Source organism: Peromyscus californicus, unplaced genomic scaffold (assembly GCF_007827085.1).
Source record: "Peromyscus californicus insignis strain IS unplaced genomic scaffold, ASM782708v3 Scaffold_4__1_contigs__length_199733344, whole genome shotgun sequence".
In the NCBI taxonomy this organism is placed as follows: Eukaryota; Metazoa; Chordata; class Mammalia; order Rodentia; family Cricetidae; genus Peromyscus; species Peromyscus californicus.
The window spans coordinates 176937603-176959091 of record NW_026294562.1 but is presented as its reverse complement, the minus strand read 5'-3'; the positions used below and the strand labels follow the sequence as shown (position 1 = coordinate 176959091).

At 52.6% G+C, this 21489-nt stretch overlaps 2 protein-coding genes across 2 annotated transcripts; both read left to right on the top strand.

The window, feature by feature from the left end:
- The first annotated feature begins 20 nt into the window (after positions 1–20).
- Positions 21–4822, top strand: Ctu1 (cytosolic thiouridylase subunit 1). The gene is made up of 3 exons (XM_052712885.1): positions 21–83; positions 2340–2871; positions 3154–4822. Exons 2-3 carry the CDS (start codon positions 2364–2366, stop codon positions 3789–3791), a joined length of 1146 nt encoding a protein of 381 aa, XP_052568845.1. The 5' UTR covers positions 21–83; positions 2340–2363; the 3' UTR covers positions 3792–4822.
- Positions 4823–12931: 8109 nt separating this feature from the next.
- Positions 12932–20133, top strand: Klk14 (kallikrein related peptidase 14). Its single transcript, XM_052763082.1, has 5 exons — positions 12932–16219; positions 17584–17752; positions 18237–18490; positions 18601–18737; positions 19200–20133. Exons 1-5 carry the CDS (start codon positions 16180–16182, stop codon positions 19350–19352), a joined length of 753 nt encoding a protein of 250 aa, XP_052619042.1. The 5' UTR covers positions 12932–16179; the 3' UTR covers positions 19353–20133.
- Positions 20134–21489: the final 1356 nt, after the last annotated feature.

Here is a 21489-nt window from a genome sequence, read left to right as displayed (position 1 = left end):
GGCTTGTGGGAGTTGTAGTCTCAGGGCAGCTTCCGCTCCAGGCTTCCGCGTGGCGGGCAGAGTGCAGAGCCCATTCCATCCAGGTTAGTGTTCTTCTTGCTCCGGGTCGAGCGAGCTCGGGATCGTGGTGCCACCGGAGAGTTGAAGGTCTCTCAAGGGATTTAGCACTCGCCTTTATGATTGCCAACTCGTATTCTGACTAGGATCCCCCTCTAATCCGGTCTTTTGCCAGGCCTCTCTGTTCACCTGGTGGTGGCAGACCATCTGCCTTCTATTGTTCCCAGTTAAATAGTTCTGGAGACCTCTCCTCTGCCCTTTATGGAAAGTCGGCCACTCGGAGGCACCCCTCGGTTTTTTTGTTTGTTGTGTTTTTGTTTTTAGACGAGATTTCACCATGTTGTCCTGAATGGCCTGGAACTCACTCTGTAGACCAGGCTAGCCTGGAATTTGCAGAAATTCACCTGTCTGTACCTCCTGAGTGCTAGGATTAAAGGTGTGCGCCACAATGCCTGGTATTACTTCTGGGGTTTGCAGCCTGTCTGTACACAATTTCCTCCCTCCTCCCAGATATTTACTTAGCTCAGCCTGGTTCACTCCATCAGTTCAGGACTGTCGATGTGGTCTCCTGGCTTCCGTTTCTGCCTGTGCCCATAAGCTACTCCTCATAACAGCAACCCCCTACAGGATTAGAGTGACTTTGTACCCCATTCTGAATAAATGCCAGGCCGAAGGTGGTGGCCACTCTCAGGAGACAGAGATGCCAGGCAGAAGGGACAGATTTCAGGGGCAATTGAGGTCTGAAAGTTGCCCAGCAAGAATCTTGACTGGGTCATTTGGAGGTTGATCCTGGAGGCACCTTCTGAGCTTGATGATTCTCAGGCTTGCTGGGCAGGGCTTGGGGGAATGAAGTGGTGAGACACTGAAGGGAGCATAATCCAGGCGAGAGGGAGGATAGGATCAAAAGCTAGGAAGGAAATATGTCAAGGAGCAATGCTCAGTCATGAGGGATGAGTGAGTTGAGAGCTACTTGCTGGGCTCAGCAATGGGAAAGAACTCTTTGGGCCAAAGGGGGTGTGTTCCTAGGATACTTGAGAGTAAAGGGGAGGAGCCACAGGGCCTCCCAGGCTGTGAGTCGTCAAGTGCTAACCTCAGTCACAGAAGAATGTAGAAAAGATAACTGGGCTAGATCTGCTGATTGTTAATATGCAAAACAGCGAATGTAAAGGAGAGGAGATCAAGGCAGAGACCAACGACCCAGACAAGCATCCTGGCCATGGAGTAGGTGGGAAGTATCTGGCTTCTCCCTCTCTTTTGAAGCCACAAACAAGATTGGCTGTACTCTTTTAGGGGATCTGAACATGAGTTCTGAGGATGAATTAGGAACTTTGGAAAGCAAGTCAAGACTGGACTTTGCATTTTGAGCCCCCAACAGGGTGAGTGATCAGGGTGGTCCTAGACCCCAGAGCATCTAGTCTGAGTGCCTGGAAGGGCAGAGCTTCACTTCCCTGTAGAACATCATTTGGTGAAAGGAATCGGGGATGTGGGGGTTGAGGGCTGAGTGGCACTGGTCCTGCCCTCGTGAGAGTTAGTGACAGTAAGTCGGCAGTTGCCAGATAATCCTGATCATTGTGGTGAATCCCAGGGCAGCTGTGCCTGCTCGGAATGACAAGAGGCTACTGAATAGTCCAAGCTGGAGATGCGGTGCTGGGGGGGGGGGGGGGGGGGACTGAGCCTGGAAAGTTTTTACTGGTTCACACAAAAACTGGTAACCTAGAGGTGGTGCAGGAGGCTGCTGTGTGCCTAGAGGAGGAGGGCACCATGCCTTTCAGGGGTGCCGTCTGGTATCCTACCTCCTCTACTAAAATCCAAACATCTGTAGCCCTCTGTCTACAAATAGCAGGCTCTTCTGGGTTCTGGTCAGCACTGGAAGTCAAAGTCAGTGTCTCCATGGTCAAGACTGTAACAATAGTGACCTCAAAACTGTGCAACGCGTTCTTAAAGGCACCCCACTTCTTGCATGTCTTCCTCCCTGCCCCCCTGAAATCACATCGTCAGGTCTTTGTATTCTTGATGCAGAAAGAAGCTGCCCTTCCCTTCGTCTCCCCTGTGCAAGGGCCACTCTGGGTAGGACATCATTTCCGCAGCCTCCACACAACATAGACTATCCATGTGACCCGCTTCTCTCTCCCTTCAGCTCTGGAGTGCAGACATCCTGGGTGACCAGCTTCCCTTCTTTTTCCATTAGCCCAGCAGTGTGGGTATCTCTTATGACCCCTCTTCTCTCCCATCAGCCCTGCAGTGTAGACGCCCCAAATGATCTCCTACTCTTTCCTTCACAGTGTAGACATCACAAGCTTCCCGCGATGCCGGCCCCAACGTGCTCCTCCTGCCACGCGGCCCGCGCTGCCCTCCGCCGCCCGCGCTCGGGGCAGGCGCTGTGCGGCTCCTGCTTCTGTGCGGCCTTTGAGGCCGAGGTGCTGCACACGGTGCTCGCAGGGCGCCTGCTGCCCCCGGGTGCCGTGGTGGCCGTGGGCGCCTCGGGCGGCAAGGACTCCACGGTACTGGCACACGTGCTGCGCGAGCTCACGCCGCGCCTGGGCATCACGCTGCACCTGGTGGCGGTGGACGAAGGCATCGGCGGCTACCGGGACGCAGCGCTGGAGGCCGTGAGCAGCCAGGCAGCGCGCTGGGAGCTGCCGCTCACCATTGTGGCCTATGCAGACCTGTTTGGGGGCTGGACGATGGACGCCGTGGCCCGCAGCACGGCCGGCTCGGGCCGCAGCCGTTCCTGCTGCACCTTCTGCGGGGTGCTGCGGAGGAGGGCGCTGGAGGAGGGCGCTCGCCTAGTGGGAGCTACACATATCGTGACAGGTGAGCACAGGAAGGGTGTGGAGGGGTAGGGTATCATGCGAGGCAGTGGGGTGGCATGGTGTCTCCACCGCCCCCTCTTCTCTCTGGGTTCTCTGTGTCCCCACTTTATGGTCCCTTCTCCATTATCACATTACTGAGGTTCTATCTACAGGATCCTCTCCTCAGTGTCCTGGTCCAGGGGTTCCCGACAGCCTCCTCCACTTTCCATTTCCAGGGGTTCTTGGCGCCCCCTCCCGGCCCCTCTTGTCTGTCCCCATCCTTCACCCAAGCTCTCTTCCACAGGCCACAATGCAGACGATATGGCGGAGACAGTGCTCATGAACTTCCTGCGGGGTGATACGGGGCGGCTGGCACGGGGCGGAGTGCTGGGCTCTGGGGGCGAGGGGTGCGCACTCCCGCGGTGCCGGCCGCTGCAGTTCGCTTCGCAGAAGGAGGTGGTGCTGTATGCACACTTCCGCCGCCTGCGCTACTTCTCCGAGGAGTGCGTGTACGCGCCCGAGGCCTTCCGCGGCCACGCTCGCGACCTGCTCAAGCAGCTGGAGGCGGCGCGGCCATCCACAGTGCTGGACCTCGTGCACTCGGCGGAGCGCCTCGCTCTTGCCCCGGCGGCTCGGCCGCCTCCTCCAGGCACCTGCTCCCGCTGCGGGGCGCTGGCCAGTCACACGCTCTGCCAGGCCTGTGCGCTCCTGGATGGCCTCAACCGAGGCCTGCCACGCCTGGCCATTGGCAAGGGCCGCCGCGTACTGCAAGCCCAGCCACCACTGCCCGGGAACCGGAGCCAGGCCACCAGTGACCCTGTGGCCCCACGGGGACCCTGCACCTGTGAGCAATCCAGAGATGGAGCCACCCTGTGCCGGGATGGAGGGGGCCAGGCAGGAGCCACCTGTGTCCTGCAGAGTGACCTGAACCCCACTGAGTGACCTAAGCCCTGTACTCTACATTGCCCTGTGCCCTAGGAAGTGACTGTACCCTGTAGTGCCCTGTGCCTGTGAAGCAATCTGTGCACTGTGAAGTGACTGCCCTGCAGTGTCCTGCCCTTCTAGAGCTACCTGTGTCTTATGGGACCTGAGCCCTGTGAAGTAACTGTGTCTCATGGGAGGACCGTGCCGTGTGCAGCAACCTGAACCTTGGAGAAGTTGAGGGAGAAGAGACCTACAACTGTGCATTTCTGCGCACTTCTGTGGGCTCAGGAAAGCCCTGGCTCTCAATTTGTTTGCCCAAGTCAGGTAAACAAAGCGAAACGAGTACTAGAAACATATTCACAATCATCACTATGCCCCTTTCATCGGGGTAAGACACAGCTCTTGCTTCTAAAGGAATCAGAGAAAGCCTATTCTGAACCAGATGAGGGTTTCCATGGCCGGGTGCATGGATTCAGGTTGCCCCCGGAACGCTGCTGTGGGAGCAGTTACACAAACATTTACAGCCCTAGATCAACAGAAGGTCATTAATCAAGCCGACTGACCAAACACACTGGTGTAGGCAGGTTATAGCAAGGCTTGGGAAATACCTGCTGTGGGTCTCAGCTGCTATCTGAAGACATTCTTAGCCTGTGAGTCCTTGGAAGACAGTGGTCTGCTGAGTTGATACATTCCAAACCAAGTTTGCATGGTTTTCGTATGACTGTTGGGTCAGTATCCTGGTTGGTTCTTTTTGGTTTTATTTTGCCAACTTGACCCAGGCTGGGATCACCTGACAAAATGCCTCCATAAGATCAGCTTCTAGGCAAGCCCATAGGGCATTTTCTTGATTGATGATTGATCTGGAAGGGCCCAGCCCACTGTGAGTGGTGCAGTCCCTAGGCAGGTGATTCTGGGTACTATAAGGAAGCAGGCTGAGCAAGTCAGTGAGCAGTGTTCCTCCATGGCCTCTGCCTCAGTTCCTGCTCTGACTTCCCTTGCTAATGGAGTGTGACCTGAGAGATGAGAGAAATAAAACCTTTCCTCCCTAAGATGCTTTGGTCATGATGTTTTGGAATGGAAACCTAACAGGGTGAGCATGCATATCTTCAACATACACATGCTTTCTAGGGGCTTCATTTTAAGCTTGGCTTTGTCGTGCTTATAGGTACCTTCTTGTTTCTTCCCTCTGGCAATCTCATGGTTGTACATGGCTATTGGTCACTCAGCTGGAAGGCCACGGGGGCTGTCACCAGCCCTTGCCTACTCCTGGTGTCTCTTGTGGGAGGGTGGCTGCCTTGTGGGTGAGGAAGGCACGCCAAGCCTGGACTCTGGAGACAGAACTTGTGCCACGTCCCTGCCTTAACCTCTCTAATCTACCGTTTCCTCCTGTGAGAATAGAACTGGCTTGCCTTCACCCCATCAGATCTCTGGAGAGATGAGAGTTCGTTGGTCAAAGGAGTTGGCCAACCATGTCCAGCTTGGGTCTGCATTTTAGGATTGGCCACCAGGGGGCTCCAGGCTTCTGGGTGCTGCCCTGCCATATAGCAAATTGAGAGGCTGAGGAAACTTCCTCAAGAGACGTGGTGGTGCCAGTCTCCCCTCCAGGTGTGACCTGGCTTCTCAAGAGCTAACTGTCTCCTGCACTAGAGTACTAGAAGCCTTCCCCGATCCTCCCCGAACCTTGGACAGAGGGTGCTCCTTAGTCTTTGTGGTCCTGTCCTCATGGAAGTGACCTGTTGACTTCTTGAACTCAGTAGGTACCCAGTTTGCTAATGAAGATAGGCCTGAAAGGCAGAAATGGATGCCTTGCCGCTTTCAGTTCCCCTGGGCTTATTAAGCACCATGTCAGTTATTCATTCAGCAAATATTGGACATTCCTTTGTCTGGTCCTCTAGGTGCTAGGAAGCTGCAGTGGGCAGAGATAGGAACCCCTCCCTCCAGGTATTTACAGCCTGGGAGAAAAGGACAATATACAAATAAATACTGGGCCATTGTGACGGTCACTTTTTCAATGCTGGAGATTGAATGAAGCTGAGCCACACCCCCAGCCCCTCACTGGAGACCTAGGCAGGGGCTCTACCACTGAGCCTCACTTCCTGGGGATTTTAGACAGTCTTATCTTCAAGCTACATCTCCAGCACAAAGGTTTGTTTGTTTTAAGTAGAATAGAGGAAGGGAGGAAGAAGCAGGACCCACCCACATAAAGTAAGGGGATGAATCTCAAAGATTTCTTGGGGAAGAGCTCCCTCTGGAGGAGGGAACTGCCAATTCAGCAGCTAGGGTTTGGGAATAACCTTGATCCCTTCCAGGGATCCAGCAGGGGGTTCCATTGGCCACATTGGAGCTGGACCAGGTGTGTGCAGTCGAATGCTTGGGTTTTATTCTAACAGTGAAGGCCAGTCTTCCAAGGGCTTCTATTCCGGGAAAATCGCTTGACTGCTATAAAGAGAAGCAGCTGTGGATAAGAACTGGGGTAGGCGGAGCTGAATATTCTCCAGGTAGATTGTACAGCTCCAAGCTTGTGTGTTTGTGGGGCTGGCCTAGTGCCAAGAAGGCGTTCCTCCCTTGTTAGTGCAGGAATATGAGAGTAATGTATGTTTAATACTTTATGGTAGATGAACGTGCAACCCAGCCAAGTAACTTTCCCAGAGTCACATAGCAGTGACTCGGGGAGGGGGCAGGGGCTCTTGATCCTTATGCTGGGAACTGGAGGACCTGCTTCCTGATGCATACACAGCAGGGCGCCTCTCATTTTTGGGAGCGTCCCTGGGACTTTGCCCTCCTCCTGGGCTTCTAGTGTTGGGAAGGTGCTGTATTCAGATTTGACCACAAGAGGGCGCTGTGACCACATCTGCTCACCAGGTGGCCTTGACCCCAAAGCTGGGTTTCCAGCCCGAGCCCAGACAGCACCGGCCTCCAAATCTAGAAAGCCCTGGAACTGGAGAAGTTCACGCAAAGATGCTTGTGTCCATGCCTTGCTCAGACTCAGTATGAGACCTGTGATGCAGCTAACTGCAGAAGCTGCTCAGGACAAAGGCCAGAGAAGAGAGCTGGGAAGAAATGAAGAGGGAGAAGAGAGGGGTACATGGCACAATATTCTACAGCAGTCAGGTGCTGAGAGGTGTCAGTGGGGACTGTGTCCTGTCCATTTAAGCAGAAAAGGGGTGGCCTCGGGGAGAGAGCCCTGCCCCAGCACAGAACCATGTAAAGTGGGCCAGAGTGCTTTGCTGACTGCAGGAAAGTGTTCCTGGCAGAGGGAATGTCTAGCCTGAAATCTGAGACTGGAGGACAGGCCAGAGGTGAGAGAGGAGAGAGGTGAGAGGCAGGCAGGAGATGCAGAAGCAAGCCCTGCAGCTCTCCCAGCAGGGGAAAGATAAGGATCGGGATTGCAGACATTTCCTGACAGCTCCCAGTCTGCCCAGCCCAGGGTGGTGGGGAAATAACTGAGTCAGCTCTGGCCCCTGCCCTCAGTGGGCTCTCCCTCCAGTGGGGAAGCAGGTACAGGCACTGGCAGGTTGGGACCAGAGGGTTACACGCCACTGGTGCCATTGTGAGGGTTCAGAAGGACACGGACAGCCGAGAGGTGGGGCACCCAGCCCAGTGTGGTGTGTCATAGATCCAGGAGCTGAGTAAGACTGAGGCCAGGAAGGGGACAAGAGAGGAAACTGCCTGGTAGAATGGTGGTGGACCTGAGTCCACAACTCAGGAGATGCCTGTCCCTGTGGGGAAGCATTGTTCCAGGTACGGGAGGTAGGATGCTGCCCTAGAAAGGGACAGGGCTTCCCAGAGAAGGCTCCCAGCAGACAGGGCTGGGCTGGGGGTGTGGCTCAGTGGGTAGATTGCTTGCTTAGCGTGTATGGAGCCCTGGTCTCCATCCCCAGCACTGCATAACCTGGGTGTAGTGGTCCACACAGCTGTAATCCCAGCTCTGGGGAAGCAGAAGCAGAGGATCATGAGTTTAAGGGCATCCTCGGCTACGTGGTAAGGTAGAGGCCAGCCTGGCTATACGAGACCCTGTCCCGAGATAAAATGTTTCCCGGGGAGAGGCCAGGGAACTGGAGCTGGGGCTCCACGTAGGCTGAGGATCTGAGCTCGAGAGAGTGGAGGGCTTGGTGATGTTGAGAACAGGGACAAGGGCATAAAGAACCTCTCACCAGGAGTTGAGAATCCTTCCGAGACTAGGTGTGTTTTAAAACTTTAAAAACTCCTGTGTGAATTCAAAGACTGTAAATAAGGGCTTGAGAGATGGCACATCCACTGGGGGCATCTACTGCCCTTGCAGAGGACCTGAGTTTTGTTCTAAACGTCTACATTGGGCGGTTGACAACATCCTGTAACTCCAGCTCCAGGAGATCTGACACCCTCTTCTGGCCTCTGAAGGCACCTGTACTCACATGCATACACACACACACACACACACACACACACACACACTTTAAATAAATCCTTTAAAAGACAGTATAAACACAAGAGACACCCCTCCTAATAGGAAGACCAAACAGATTTCCCACTCAGGGGGACTTACTGGGGGGTCTTTGAGAGGACAGCGGCTTGCTGAGGCAGGAAGGCAGGAGGAGAGTCAGGTATCCCTGAGGAAGCCTATGGCTTTGGAAGGGGACTTACTGGGGGGTCTTTGAGAGGACAGTGGCTTGCTGAGGCAGGAAGGCAGGAGGAGAGTCAGGTATCCCTGAGGAAGCCTATGGCTTTGGAAAACAACCTCTGTTGAAACATAAAGTACCCTGTATTCATTTTTAATGTGGTGGCAGGTCTTCCTAATTCTAGTATTCTGTGCCCTGAGTTCAGAAGCATTATCTCCTAGCAGGGACTTGACCAGCAAGAAGTGGGCTTTCCCAGCGATTACTCCACAGCCTTTTCCAGCTGTGCCCTGTCTCAGAGCTGAATAATGAGACAAACTTCAGGTCTAAAGAGAAAGGAATTATGGGTGCAGAAGTCCTAGAATTAGGTTTGAAGATAATGTCACTCATTCAGCGTGATCCATATAATCCTGTCACATACACCAAGCACCAGATTAGGTACTGAAGATTCAGCAATGGATGAGGTAGGCAAGGTACCTGCCCTCATGAATCCTCTGGGAGACACATCCCTTCCCTTCATGAGGTTTCTCATGGAGGCTGCACAGGTTAAGTGGGTGAATATTTTCCTCATCAGAGTTGACACTCAAGTTGTTGAAGACAGATTTGTATTCTGAATAAGAATTAATTAAATTAAATTAAATTCATAAAACATGAAGGATATTAAACAGTGATGAATACTCGCACACACACACACACATGCACGTGTGTGTGTGTGTGTGTGTGTGTGTGTGTGTGAGAGAGAGAGAGAGAGAGAGAGAGAGCACAAGGAAATAAACACATAAAACAGATTAAAACAAGACACAGGAAGGAGAACAATAAAGACAGAGACAGGAAGAGAACGCTCAGTTCAGAGAAGGGGAGATGGCATGGGCAGGGTGGTGGCGAGTATGTCCAGGGAGAGGGAACAGCAATGACAAGGTCCCTGAGGTAGGAAGACACCAACCATGTTAAGAACATCAAAGAAGCATAGGGGTCTGAGGCAGAGGACATGGTGAAAGGTGAGTTTGGAAGGATGCTGATTGCCTAGGGACACTTGGAATTTATTATAATTCCATTATGGACTTAGATGGGTCTTGACAATGTGCTGTTCTGGGTTTTAAGACCATAGCTGCTATGTGGAGAATGGGCTTGACATGCGTGGTAGGGGGTTGAGTGAGCATGGAAAGCGGAGACCAGCTTGCATGCTATGCAGCCTGTGCTGGTGAGAGAGAACGGAGGTTGGATGGAAGGGGCTGAGAGGAGCCAAGTGGGTGGATTCTCTGCTCTCTATTCTGGAGCTAACATGAAGGGACTTGCCAGTGTGGCAGGTGGGGATGTGGGTGGGAGGCAGGGAGTGTGGGCAGGAGTTGGGGGCCACTCCCAGCTTTTGACCTGAGCAACTGGTTGGTTTCTGATGGACCACAGAGCTTCAACCGAAATAAATGGGAGATAGCGTAGATGGAGGGATTAGAGGAGGTCCACTGCCATCAAGGATGCCTGGTGTTAGCAGGCACCAGTGGGTATGGATGCTGACTTAGAAACATCTACAGATGGGGCTGGAGAGATGGCTCAGTGATTAAGAGCACGTGCTGCTCTTCCAGAGGACCGGAGTTGGGTTCCTGGCACTGACCTCAAGCGCCTTACAACCACCTATAACTCCAGTTCCAGGAAATCTAATGCCCTCTTTTGGACTCCATAGATTCTTCCTTTGCCAGAGGGAGCCTGGGTAACTAGAGTCACATGAGTTCTAAAGCCAGAGAGGGACATTGAGTCAGGAGGGCTGGTATTCAAATCTGTCTCCTCACCTGTAAAATATGTGTCAGTATGTGTAAGGAAGAAGCCTACCCCTGAAAAAAAAAGGGGGGGGGGGAGAATCACATCTGTGATCCCGGCAATGGGACGGGGAAGCAGGAAGCCAGAGTCCAAGCTGTGCAGAGAGTTCAAACCCAGTCTTGGGACCCTGTCACCAACAAACAAGCAGGAACCTTGGGAAGCTGGGGGTGTCAAGATGTGTCCTTCAGAGACCGCCTAGCCCAGCACTGTGCAACATGAGGTCAGAAGCCCAGAGAGAGAGGTCCTACCAGCTTTTGAGGTCCATAGTCTTCCCATGGCCACAGACTGCCTCCCCTGACACCCTTTTCCAAAGCCCAGCTGAGCCACAGGAAGTCCTACTTCAGGAAGGACTCCACCTCTGAAGGACACTTCCAGTGGGTGCTGTGGATGGCTTAACCATAGCTGTTCTTCCACCCCCAAGAGACCTGACCCTCCCAAGGCAGGTCTCGCCACCAAGATCTGTCTTCAGTTCTTCCTCTCCCCTAGCCTCTGACCACCTTTAGCTCTCCTGCCTCAGCATCCGTGCCTCAGCATCCATGCCTCAGCATCCGTGCCTCAGCATCTGTGCCTCAACATCCATCCTGCAGGTGCCTTCTTGGCCTCCTTGTTCTAGCCACTTACCAAAACAGTGCCCCATGCAGTAACATGGGCACCAATTCCCAGTCATTTCCCGTACTTTCCACCTCACCTGACTTTGTGTGGCCCTGAAGATGAGGTCTTTCAGAAAAGAAAGAAAGAAAGGAAGGAAGGAAGGAAGGAAGGAAGGAAGGAAGGAAGGAAGGAAGGAAGAAAGAAAGAAAGAAAGAAAGAAAGAAAGAAAGAAAGAAAGAAAGAAAGAAAGAAAGAAAGAAAGAAAGAAAAAGAAAAACCAAGCCACTAGACAGGCATAGCCTCCACTTCCTGCCGCCTGACCCGCAACCCACACATAACCTCACCCTTCCCTCTTCCTCTCTGGACAATAGAAGAGGCGTACTTCCTCTTGTCTGGGACTAAGCTCACCACTTAGCCAGCTGTACCATCCACTTGAATATTTCCCAACTACAGCGGGGAAGAGCCTTCATCTAGGTTCGGATCACCATGTGGCTACACAGCTTTGTGCAACCCTGGACAAGGGCGCTGACTTCATCGTGACTTCCTTGTCTAGTACAACAAAAGGTCAGAGCCACACTGGGATGTTTCAGTTCTCACGCAGGAAGGGAAGGAGCCAGTGAGTTAATTTGCTCAACATGGCGTGAAATCCTATTGGTCACATAAGCAGATGTGCTGATGAAGTCCGCAGTTGCCCCAAGGGACAGAAGAAAGATTCAGTACAGTTGTGGGTTTTGCACACTGCCTCCTTCTCTCCTCAGATAGGTAAACATGCCATTTCCTCTCAATCAGCCTCAGTTTCCCAATCTGTAATCCCAACATGAGGTAATGTCTACAGACTTTCCGGGACATACACACCCTTTGATTTCCAGACATACTGACTGGCCTCTCTGGTCTCACATCTGCCAGACCCTTCTACCCCAGAGCTTCCATTTAAAAAGGATTTGCTTTTATTATGTGTAGATAGGTGTTTCTGTTTGTGTATGTGCACATGAGTAAAGTGCCCTAAAAGGCCAGAAGGGGGTGTTGGAGCTGGAGCTGTGAGCAACCTGAAGTGGGTACTGGGAATCAAACTTCAGTCCTCTGCAAGAGAAGTACTCACTCTTAACTCTGAGCCATCTCTCCAGCCCCTGCTTCTTTCCATATAGTCTCTTAATATATGACACATAATTGTAATTATACACTGCATTTATTTTTGTTACCTTTCAGAATCCAAGATAGGGATTTTTTTCTAATTGGCCAATTTTGTTCATTGCTATGCCCCTGGTACCTGGAATCATGCTGGATAGATACACAGTAGGTGCTTAAGTTAAGGTGTTAGTTGAAAGCATTGAGGCAGAGCAAAGGTAGGTAGGTTGGAGAATAGAAAGAGCTGGAAGGAAGATGCTAGTCTGCATAAAGAATGGAGCTAGAGGGCTGAGGATATGGCTCAGTGGGTAGCGTGCTTGTCTAGCATGCGCCCATCTAGCATGCGCCCGTCTAGCATGCGCCCGTCTAGCATGCGCCCGTCTAGCAGGCGTGAAGCCCTGGGTTCCATCCCCAGCACCAGATAAACCAGGCATGGTGGCATATGCCTGAAATCCCAGAATTCAGGAGGTGGAGGCCAAAAGATCAGAATGTTCAAGGTCATCCTCTGCTGCCTAGCAAATTTGAGGCCAGCCTGGGCCACGTGACACCCTATCTCAAGATGAAGATAAGAAGACCATAGCTGGGGAAGCTGGGCACCGTGGAGCACATCTGTAGCTCCAGCACTTGCACAGCTGAAGCAGGAAGACAAACCCATCTTTAAAAAGCAGGGCAGAGCCGGGGAGGTGGCGCAGTGGATGAAGGCACTTGCTGCCAAAGCTGACGACCTGAGTTCCATCTCCAGATCCCCACATGGTGGAAGAAGAGAACTAAATCCTACAAGTTGTCCTCTGAGTTCCACACATGCACACACACACACACACACACACACACACACACACAAATAAACATACTTTTTAAAAGAGTAAGTTGGAGAGTAAACAAGGAAGACACCCAACATCACAGCTTACACATCAGCTTACAACCTCTAGCTTACACACATACGTACATCACTCACACAGGAAGGAAGGGACAGAGGGAAGGAGGAGGGAGGGAGGGAGGGAGGGAGAGAGAGAAGCAAAGCCCGTGGACACACAGTCCCACTGACATGTCCTGAAAAGCAGCGAGAGGAAAAGGCACAGGGCAGTACTGCTCTCTCTGTCCTCCAGGGCAGGAGTTGTTCCTTCCTCTTCTCCCCTCACAGCTTCCCTCAACTCTTCCCCACCCCACACACCTTTCAAACCCTTTATTCCCAAAGATGTCTCTTGGTTGTCCTTGTCCTCCAAGGCCACTACCCCATTTAACAGTGTTTCAGAGCTGGGCTGGAGAGACGGCTCAGCAGTTAAGAACACTTGCTGCTCTTGCAGAAGACCCAGGTTCAGTTCCTGGGACCTACATAGTGGCACCACAACTATCTGAAATTCCAGTTCCTGGGATCCAACGCCCTCTTCTGACCTCTGTGGTCACCAGGAACACGTGTGGTATGTACACACACATGCAGGTAAAACGCTCGGGTGGTGGTGAGGAGATGGTTCCGTGCTGATGGCTGGCCGCTCAGGCATGAGCATCTGAGTTCAGACTTCCAATATCCACATGAAAACCCCAGGTTTGGCCGCATGCAAGCCCGTAACCCCAAAGATTTGGTGGTGAAGACAAGAGGCCCTCGGGGACTTGATGGCCACGAGCCTAGCACCAGGCTCAGTGAGAAGCCCTCCCTGAAAGGAATAGAAAGAGAGCAGTAGAGGACACCAGACATCCTCCTCCGGCCTCCCCCTGCACACAGCCATGTGCACCCACATGTGTACACACTCCACACATGAACCACACCGACTGTACAACAGATGACTAAACAACGCGTCTCAGCTCCCAGGACACTTCTCTCTTCCTCATCATCCTCCTGGCTCCCTCACTGCTCCTTCTGAGCGCCCAGGTTGCTCCCCCTTGCCCTCTAAGCTGTGGGCTTCCATGGGTCTCCATGATGCCCCTTCTTCCTGTTGGACTGACTGCGTGTGCTCTGGTATCCTTGACACAACACTGGTTCTAGCCAGACACCTTCCCAGAGTCCTTTGTGAACATGCTGAAGTGCCCTATGCTTCTGTCTAAGAACCCCACTGCAGTGCAGCATCTGATCCCCTGCAGCATCGACCCCTTGTCTGTCTTTCTTCTCTCTTTCAGCCTCTGTGCACACCATCCTCCTGTTGACAATCTCCACTACGCTTCCTCACATCACTCACCATCCTGGGAAATTCTTCTTTGTCTGCAGAACCCTGGAACTTGCCTGGGGCTCTAAAAGGATTGAGTTTCTTGTTGACCTGCCCCACCAGACAGTGAGCTTGGAACTTGTTCATTAATGCATTCATTAATGCATTCATTCATTCATTCATTCATTCATTCATCACAAATTGTTAAGTAACCATGCTGTGGAAATCAAAATGATGCTGAGCAAGCTGAGTGAGAACCTTGGGAGTTCAGAGTCTGGTGGGAAGAGGAAGAGGACGCTTCTGTGACGAGGCTCTGATGGGTTGGCGGGTCATGGAGGCTTTTCTCCTTCATGGCTTTGTCTCCAGCCTTTTGCCAGCATCCTTTTCCTCTTCTTTCTCCTCTTCTTCCTAGTCTCCCTCCTCCTCTTCTTCTTCTGGCATGAAACTGTATCACCCAGGGTGGCCTCAAACTCCTGCCTTAGCCTCTTAAGTGCTGGGATTACAGGTGTGAGTCACCATACCCACCACTCAGGGCATTCTTCTGGTGAAAAGGAATCCTATTGTGTTTTAAACTTTTCACGGAGATGACTACACACTCAGCCTTAGTTTCACAGGCAGGAAGGAGAAACCCATGTGCTGGTCCCCCAGTTCCCCCAACAGTAACATCTGCCTACCTAGATCCCAGTACAAGGCCTGGAGACAGACTTGCTAAGCTTACTTACAGCTCCTTCAAGGGCATCCATCTGAATGTGTGTACACGTGTATGTGGGTTTCTCCCACATTTTCCCTTGTGTAGAATCCAGCATGAATTGTCACAGTGGGGCTGCCCCCCTGTGCCTATGATCTTGTATCATCAGAGATTCTTTCTCTCAGCATGAGTGTGTCTCCACACTCATCTCGTTGCTGGGCCTTCAGATCAACTAGTAAATGAAGCCCCCGGTTAGTGGAAATAGTTCAGAGAAAGCCAGGCATGCAGATTTCCACAGGTGTGTAGATGGGCCCAGGACAAGCACCATCCCAGAGAGACAGGCTTCTCCAGGAAGAAAGTCACTGGGAAGCAAGGTGGGGTGAGGAGAGAGATGAGGTGGGGTGAGGAGAAAGATGAGGTAGGGTGAGGAGAGAGATGAGGTGGGGTGAGGAGAGAGACTGTAGGCTGTGAGTCACCGCGTGGTCTAGGCATGGGACTGCCAAGGCCCAGGGAAAAATTATAATCATTAGGTACTTTAAGAGGCTGGGGGGAGGGACCAAGAGGGGCAGATTGCAATGAGACCCCCCAGCTCCAAGGCCCACTACAGTCTCACCTCAACTCACCTTCCATCTCTCCTGCCTTCTCTGGGTCTGTGCCCCTCTCTCTCTGAGTTACACACACACACACACACACACACACACACACACACACACACACACTGAGCCCCTGTCTCTGGGTCTGTTTCCTTCCCTTTCTGGGTCTCTGTTTCTTTTCTATCTATCTATCTATCTATCTATCTATCTATCTATCTATCTATCTATCTATCCATCCATCTATCTATTCATCCACCCATCCATCTACCCATCCATCCATCTTCCTCTCTGCCCTTCCCAGTATCATCTTTGGAACCCCCACCCAGGTTTTACCCATCCACTGCACCCTCTTTGGCTGGGCTGGCCACCTCTCCCACCCTCCTTGCCCAGGATCAGTCCTCCCCCCATTCTTTCCAGATTATAGCATCTTTCACTGGGCGGGCTCCCATTAATAACTGTGTCTGCTTCTCTGGCCAGAGATGGGAGGGAAGGGAGCAAAGAATCTTGGAATGGAAACTAGGTAATAAAAAAAAAAAAAGTCAGAAGGGCGGTGGGGGGCAGGGCCAGCTGCCCAGACCAGGGATAAAAGGCTTTGCTGGCGTGTCCAGGAAGAGACACCACCCTGCTTCTTTTACACTTGCAAGGAGCCAGAGTGACTGGAGCCGGGTAGGCATCTTTTCTTCACAGCTGGAGGAGCCTGTGACCCCCATCCTTTCCAACTCTGGCCTCTACCACTCAGCTCTGTCCCCATGTCACGGAGGTTCTGGGCCTCAGTGTGAGCGGTACTCACTGCCCCAAGTCTGTTTCTGGTTTTCTCTTCCACTTGCTCTCTGCGTTTGTTAGACCTGGACCTTCAGCTCCAGAATGTTCCTTCTACTGACCTTACTCCAAGCCTTGGCTCTAGGTAAGAGCAACGGGGTCCCCTGGAGACTCTGGGATGAGCTAGGGATGGGTTCTGGGGTGTAAATCCGCTCTTGGAGACAGCCTGGTTAGAAAGGGTCCAGAGGGGCTGGAAGATGGCTCAGCCTTGTAAACCAATGGCCTGAGTTTCATCCCCATAGAACTCACTCTTTTAAAAAATGTAGTGGACTATTGTAATTCCAACACTGGGGAGACAGAAGACAGGAGCCCCCTGGGGCCTGCTGGCCAGCCAGCCTAGCCTAACCAGCAAGTTCTAGGCCACTGAGAGACCCTGTCTCAAAAGAAACAAAAAAAGATGGATGGTGCCTGATAGATGACACCTGAGGTCCATCTTTGGGTTCTACATACACAGAGAGCAGAGAGTAGTGTAGCTGAGGACCTCACTTAACTAGAAGTTCATGCCCTCTTTCTAAGTTTGGAGATACCAGGGAATAGGGTTGGAGAGGAAGGCAGCCCCAGGAAGTGGAGGAAACCAGGAATTAGAGAAGGTTCTGACACCTCAAGAGGCTTCCATCTGAAGAGGCCCATGGGGCTGTCTGTGGTCATGTCTGGGAAGATGAAAGTGGACAGTGAAAGGGTGGAGGGAGTCTGGGGAAGAGTAAGGTCCCAGAGACGGTACTGAGTGGGAAGGTTTGGAAGGACACAGGAACTCATGTGTTGAGGAAGGACTGAGTGGGGTACTCTGTGGGGAGCACTGAGAGCTCAGCAGTTAAAGTACTTGCCACTCAACCATGAGTAGAGTTCAGATTCCCAGAACCCACATAGTAGCGTCTGTTTGTGACGGGCATCCTTGAATTCCAGCTTTGGAAGGCAGAGATGGGATCCCCAAAGGAAGCTGGCTAGTGAGACCACCCCAAAGAATGAGTTTTGGATTGGACTGAGAGACTCTGCCTCAATGGATAAGATGGAAAAATGATCAAGGAAAATTCCCAACATACCTTCAGGCCTCAATACATACATGTGCATACATAAATACATGTGCATACATAAATACACATGCATCCATGCATACATGTGCCTATATACATGCAAATACACACACATATGCATACTATATGAAAATGGAAAAACAAAAATATTCATTGGAACCATGGACCACTATAGCAAGGCCCTGGATGAGTTGGACAGGAATACAATAGCAGAAACCATGGGGGTCAGTTGAGGGAGGGTCAGAGAAGTCCCCGTTTGTGTTGGGGGTAATGATGCATGCATTTCACACTTGGTGGAGCAGAAAGAGATGGATGGTTTAGGTGTTGGACCACAAGGAAGTGTCTCTGTCTGCTGGGCATGGTACAGAGTTGGGGATTAGAGGACATTTGTCCATCTTCTCTCCCCATCTGCCCCTAGCCATGGTCCAGAGTCAAGGAGATCATAAAATTGTTGGTGGCTACACATGTATCCAGAACTCCCAGCCGTGGCAAGTGGCCCTGCAAGCGGGTCCTGGGCGTAGATTCCTGTGTGGAGGGGTTCTACTGTCGGACGAGTGGGTCATCACTGCTGCCCATTGTGCCCGCCCGTGAGTGATCTCTCTTGTTCTTGTGTCAATAACTTATAGAATTCCAGGGTCCCAGAGTATAGCTGTGAACCCAGATCCATGTACGGAACATAACACAGAAGCTAGGCTGTGATTTGGAGTCTAGAAAAGAATCGCGACTGGGAGGCATAGTTCAGAGTGTGGAGCCCTGCCATCAAGGACCTAGCTTCACTCACGGGCCTATTTAGAACTCAAAACCCAGAAACCTGCATGGCCACAGGAACTGAGGGAAGAACTCCAAGGTGCACTTGAGTATAGCACACAAGAAGAAGAAATGTCAAATGAGGTTGGGCAAAGAGAGAATGCCCAGGCCACGAGAAGGGAAGGCCACAAGGTGCTCAGCCCACAGTTAGAGGGACACAGGTTAGACTCTGAATGAAATTCATCACCGCAGAAGAAAATGGGGCTGGAGCATGCTCCGTGGTCAGACTTTAACCAGCACTTACTCTTGGGGTTTGTGGGACAGGATTCTTCACGTGGCCCTGGGCAAGCACAACCTACGGAGGTGGGAAGCGACTCAGCAGGTAGTGCGTGTGGTTCGTCAGGTACCCCATCCCCAGTACCAACCCCGGGCCCATAACAATGACCTGATGCTGCTGCAGCTGCAGAAGAAGGTGCGGATGGGGCGAGCAGTGAGGGCCATTGCTGTGGCCACGTCCTGTGCCAGCCCAGGGACTCCCTGCCGGGTGTCAGGCTGGGGGACCACAGCCAGCCCCGTTGGTAAGGAGCCCTCACCCTGGAGATACAAAGCTGGGTCCGAGGGAGGAGGCTGACCCTGGATCCCCGGGTTTGTAGTTCTCTAATTGTGACCCTTCCGTGCCCCACCGCAGCCAGGTACCCCAATGCTCTACAGTGTGTGAATGTCAACATTATGTCAGAGGAGGTGTGCCGTCGGGCCTACCCGGGAACCATCACATCCGGCATGGTCTGTGCCGGGGTTCCCCAAGGCGGAAAGGACTCCTGTCAGGTGAGGCCCAGTATCTCAATAACAGAAGAGTCAGAGGATGTGGTTGGAAGGGACTTCAGGGGTACAGACATGCAGGAATCACCCAGCTTCCTTGCCTTGTGGTCACATATTCCTTTGGATTTAACTCTATTATGCCTCAGTTTCCTGTTTTGTCTAATAAACTACTTAGGTCTGTGGAAGCAGCATAAAGTGATGTGTGTACATAGGGGAGTTTGGGGGAACTTCTAGAAATCCAAAGCTAACAGTGAAAGAGGCAAAGACAGGGGGTGGGAAGAGACACAGAGTCATCTGGAGATACGGTGGGGGGTGGGGGGTGGGCATAGATCCCTGGAGGGAGCCTGGAATGGGGGCAGTGCAGACAGAAGCAACTACCCTGGTCTGAGGGCTGGAGTCAGAGGTGAGGAGGGCTGTTGTCTGTTTGCTTCCTGTGGCTGATTCTATTCCCATTCCCCCTCCTCACAGGGTGATTCTGGGGGACCCCTGGTGTGTGGAGGACAGCTCCAGGGCCTTGTGTCCTGGGGAATGGAGCGTTGTGCCATGCCTGGCTTCCCGGGGGTCTACGCAAACCTGTGCAATTACCAAAACTGGATCCAGAGAACAATGCAGGGCAACTGATTATCCATCACCATCCTGTCATTACCAGCTGTCCCTGTGCTTTCACTGCCTCCTCCATCAGACACTGAAGTCCTCCTCAGCCTTCCTCCCACACACTTAAGACTCTAGTCTCCAGCCTCCTCTCTCAGACCCAGGACCCCAGGCCCAGCCTCCTTCCTCAGACCCAGGGATCCAGGCCCAGCCTCCTCCCTCAGACCCAGGGATCCAGGCCCAGCCTCCTCCCTCAGACCCAGGAGTCCAGGCCCAGTCTCCTTCCCTCAGACCCAGAAGTCCAGGCCCAGCCTCCTTCCTCAGACCCAGGACCCCAGGCCCAGCCTCCTCCCTCAGACCCAGGACCCCAGGCCCAGCCTCCTCCTCAGACTCAGGACTCCAGGCCTAGCTTCTTTCCTCAGAGTCAGGGATCCAGACCCAGCCTCCTCCCTCAGACCCAGTACCCTAGGCCCAGCCTCCTCCTCAGAATCAGGAGTCCAGGCCCAGCCCTCCTCCCTCAGACTCAGGACCCCAGGACCAGTCCTCCTCCCTCAGACCCAGAAGTTCAGGCCCAGCCTCCTCCCTCAGACCCAGGACCCCAGGTCTAGCCTCTTTCCTCAGAGCCAGGGATCCAGGCCCAGCCTCCTCCCTCAGACCCAGTATCCTTGCCCTTACTCCAGGCTCCCCCTTCCTTCCCAGGGTCTTGGCTCTGGAGTCTCTCATAGCTGGTGGTCACAGTTTGAGACTCACTGGGTCCAGAAGCTGGAGTACAAATGCTCTGGACCAGCAACCTCATCCAAAGAAGGATGCTTCAAAAACTCTTACTATCTCTAAAACCAAATAAATAAAAACAAAAATGGAACAATCCCAACTTTCCTCTATGCTTTCCATTAGTCCATTCCCACGAACACTGTGTGCTGTGAGAGGGGGCTGCCTCCGGCACTGAACTCGTCCTGGAGCCTGCCCGTCACTGTCCATCCACCTGTGCTTGGGTTCCCCATCTCTGAGCTGCCTCGTTTCCTGGCTACTGCACACACAGAGAGTAGTCAGGGTAGGGGAGGACATCTGAGGTCAAGTTCCAGCAAAGCCTGTCTCATTCTGCCTGTTCATCTCTAGCCTTCATCCCTGGCTCCAATCCCCCACAGAGGCAGGACACAAGTGACCTTGAATTCCAGGGTCCAGGCCCAGCCCCCCTCCCTCAGACCCAGGGATCCAGGTCCCACCCTCCTCCCTCAGACCCAGGGGTCCAGGCCCAACCTCCTCCCTTAGACCCAGGGGTCCAGGCCCAGCCCTCCTCCCTTAGACCCAGGGTCCAGGTCCCACCCTCCTCCCTCAGACCCAGGGTCCAGGTCCCACCCTCCTCCCTCAGACCCAGGGTCCAGGTCCCACCCTCCTCCCTCAGACATGGAACCATGAGCATGATACAGAGATAGCAGATTTTGCCAGCTTCAGGCAAGCCATCCCTAACTTCCCAAGACTGTTATGTCATTGGGAAGCTCCTCTTTCTTTCAAGCAGTAGTTATTGAACACCTGCTATCATAGTCATTTGTCTATTTTGGATACCTACTGTGCAGCAGTCCTCAACCTAGTTGCTGGAGAAGGTACGGTCAAGATTCTATCCCCAAACCCTGCTTGCACAACCTACATTCTGGCCGTGGGCAGCCCACAGGAAATAGTAAACATCAAAAGAGTCAAGTGGCGTCGCTGGGAATTAAAATGGCCGTTCAGTTAGGCTGAGCGGCGGTGCCCACTCATACTTATGGAAACAACTGGAGAAGATTCAGACATTTAAGAGTTGCTTGATAAACACAACCATTGTTGAAATTCAAGTGACATAAATTCATAATGAAATAATTTGGAAAATAAAATCAAAGGGCTGGAGAGCTGGCTCGGCAGTTCAGAGCACGGGCTGCTCTTGCAGAGGACCTGGGTCCGTTCCCAGCACCCACCTGGTGGCTCACAGCTGTCTGTAACTCCAGCTCAGGAGGTCTGGTGCTGCCTTCTAGTTGCTGCAGGGACTGCATGCACGTGGTGCACAAACACACATACACAACACACACAAACCTAAGAGTAAACACACTTTAATAGATCAATCCATACAACAGCATTCCTACACTTCAAGCTGTCGTTTGAGGCCATTTGTGTATATTGTGTCCTGTCTGTCCGT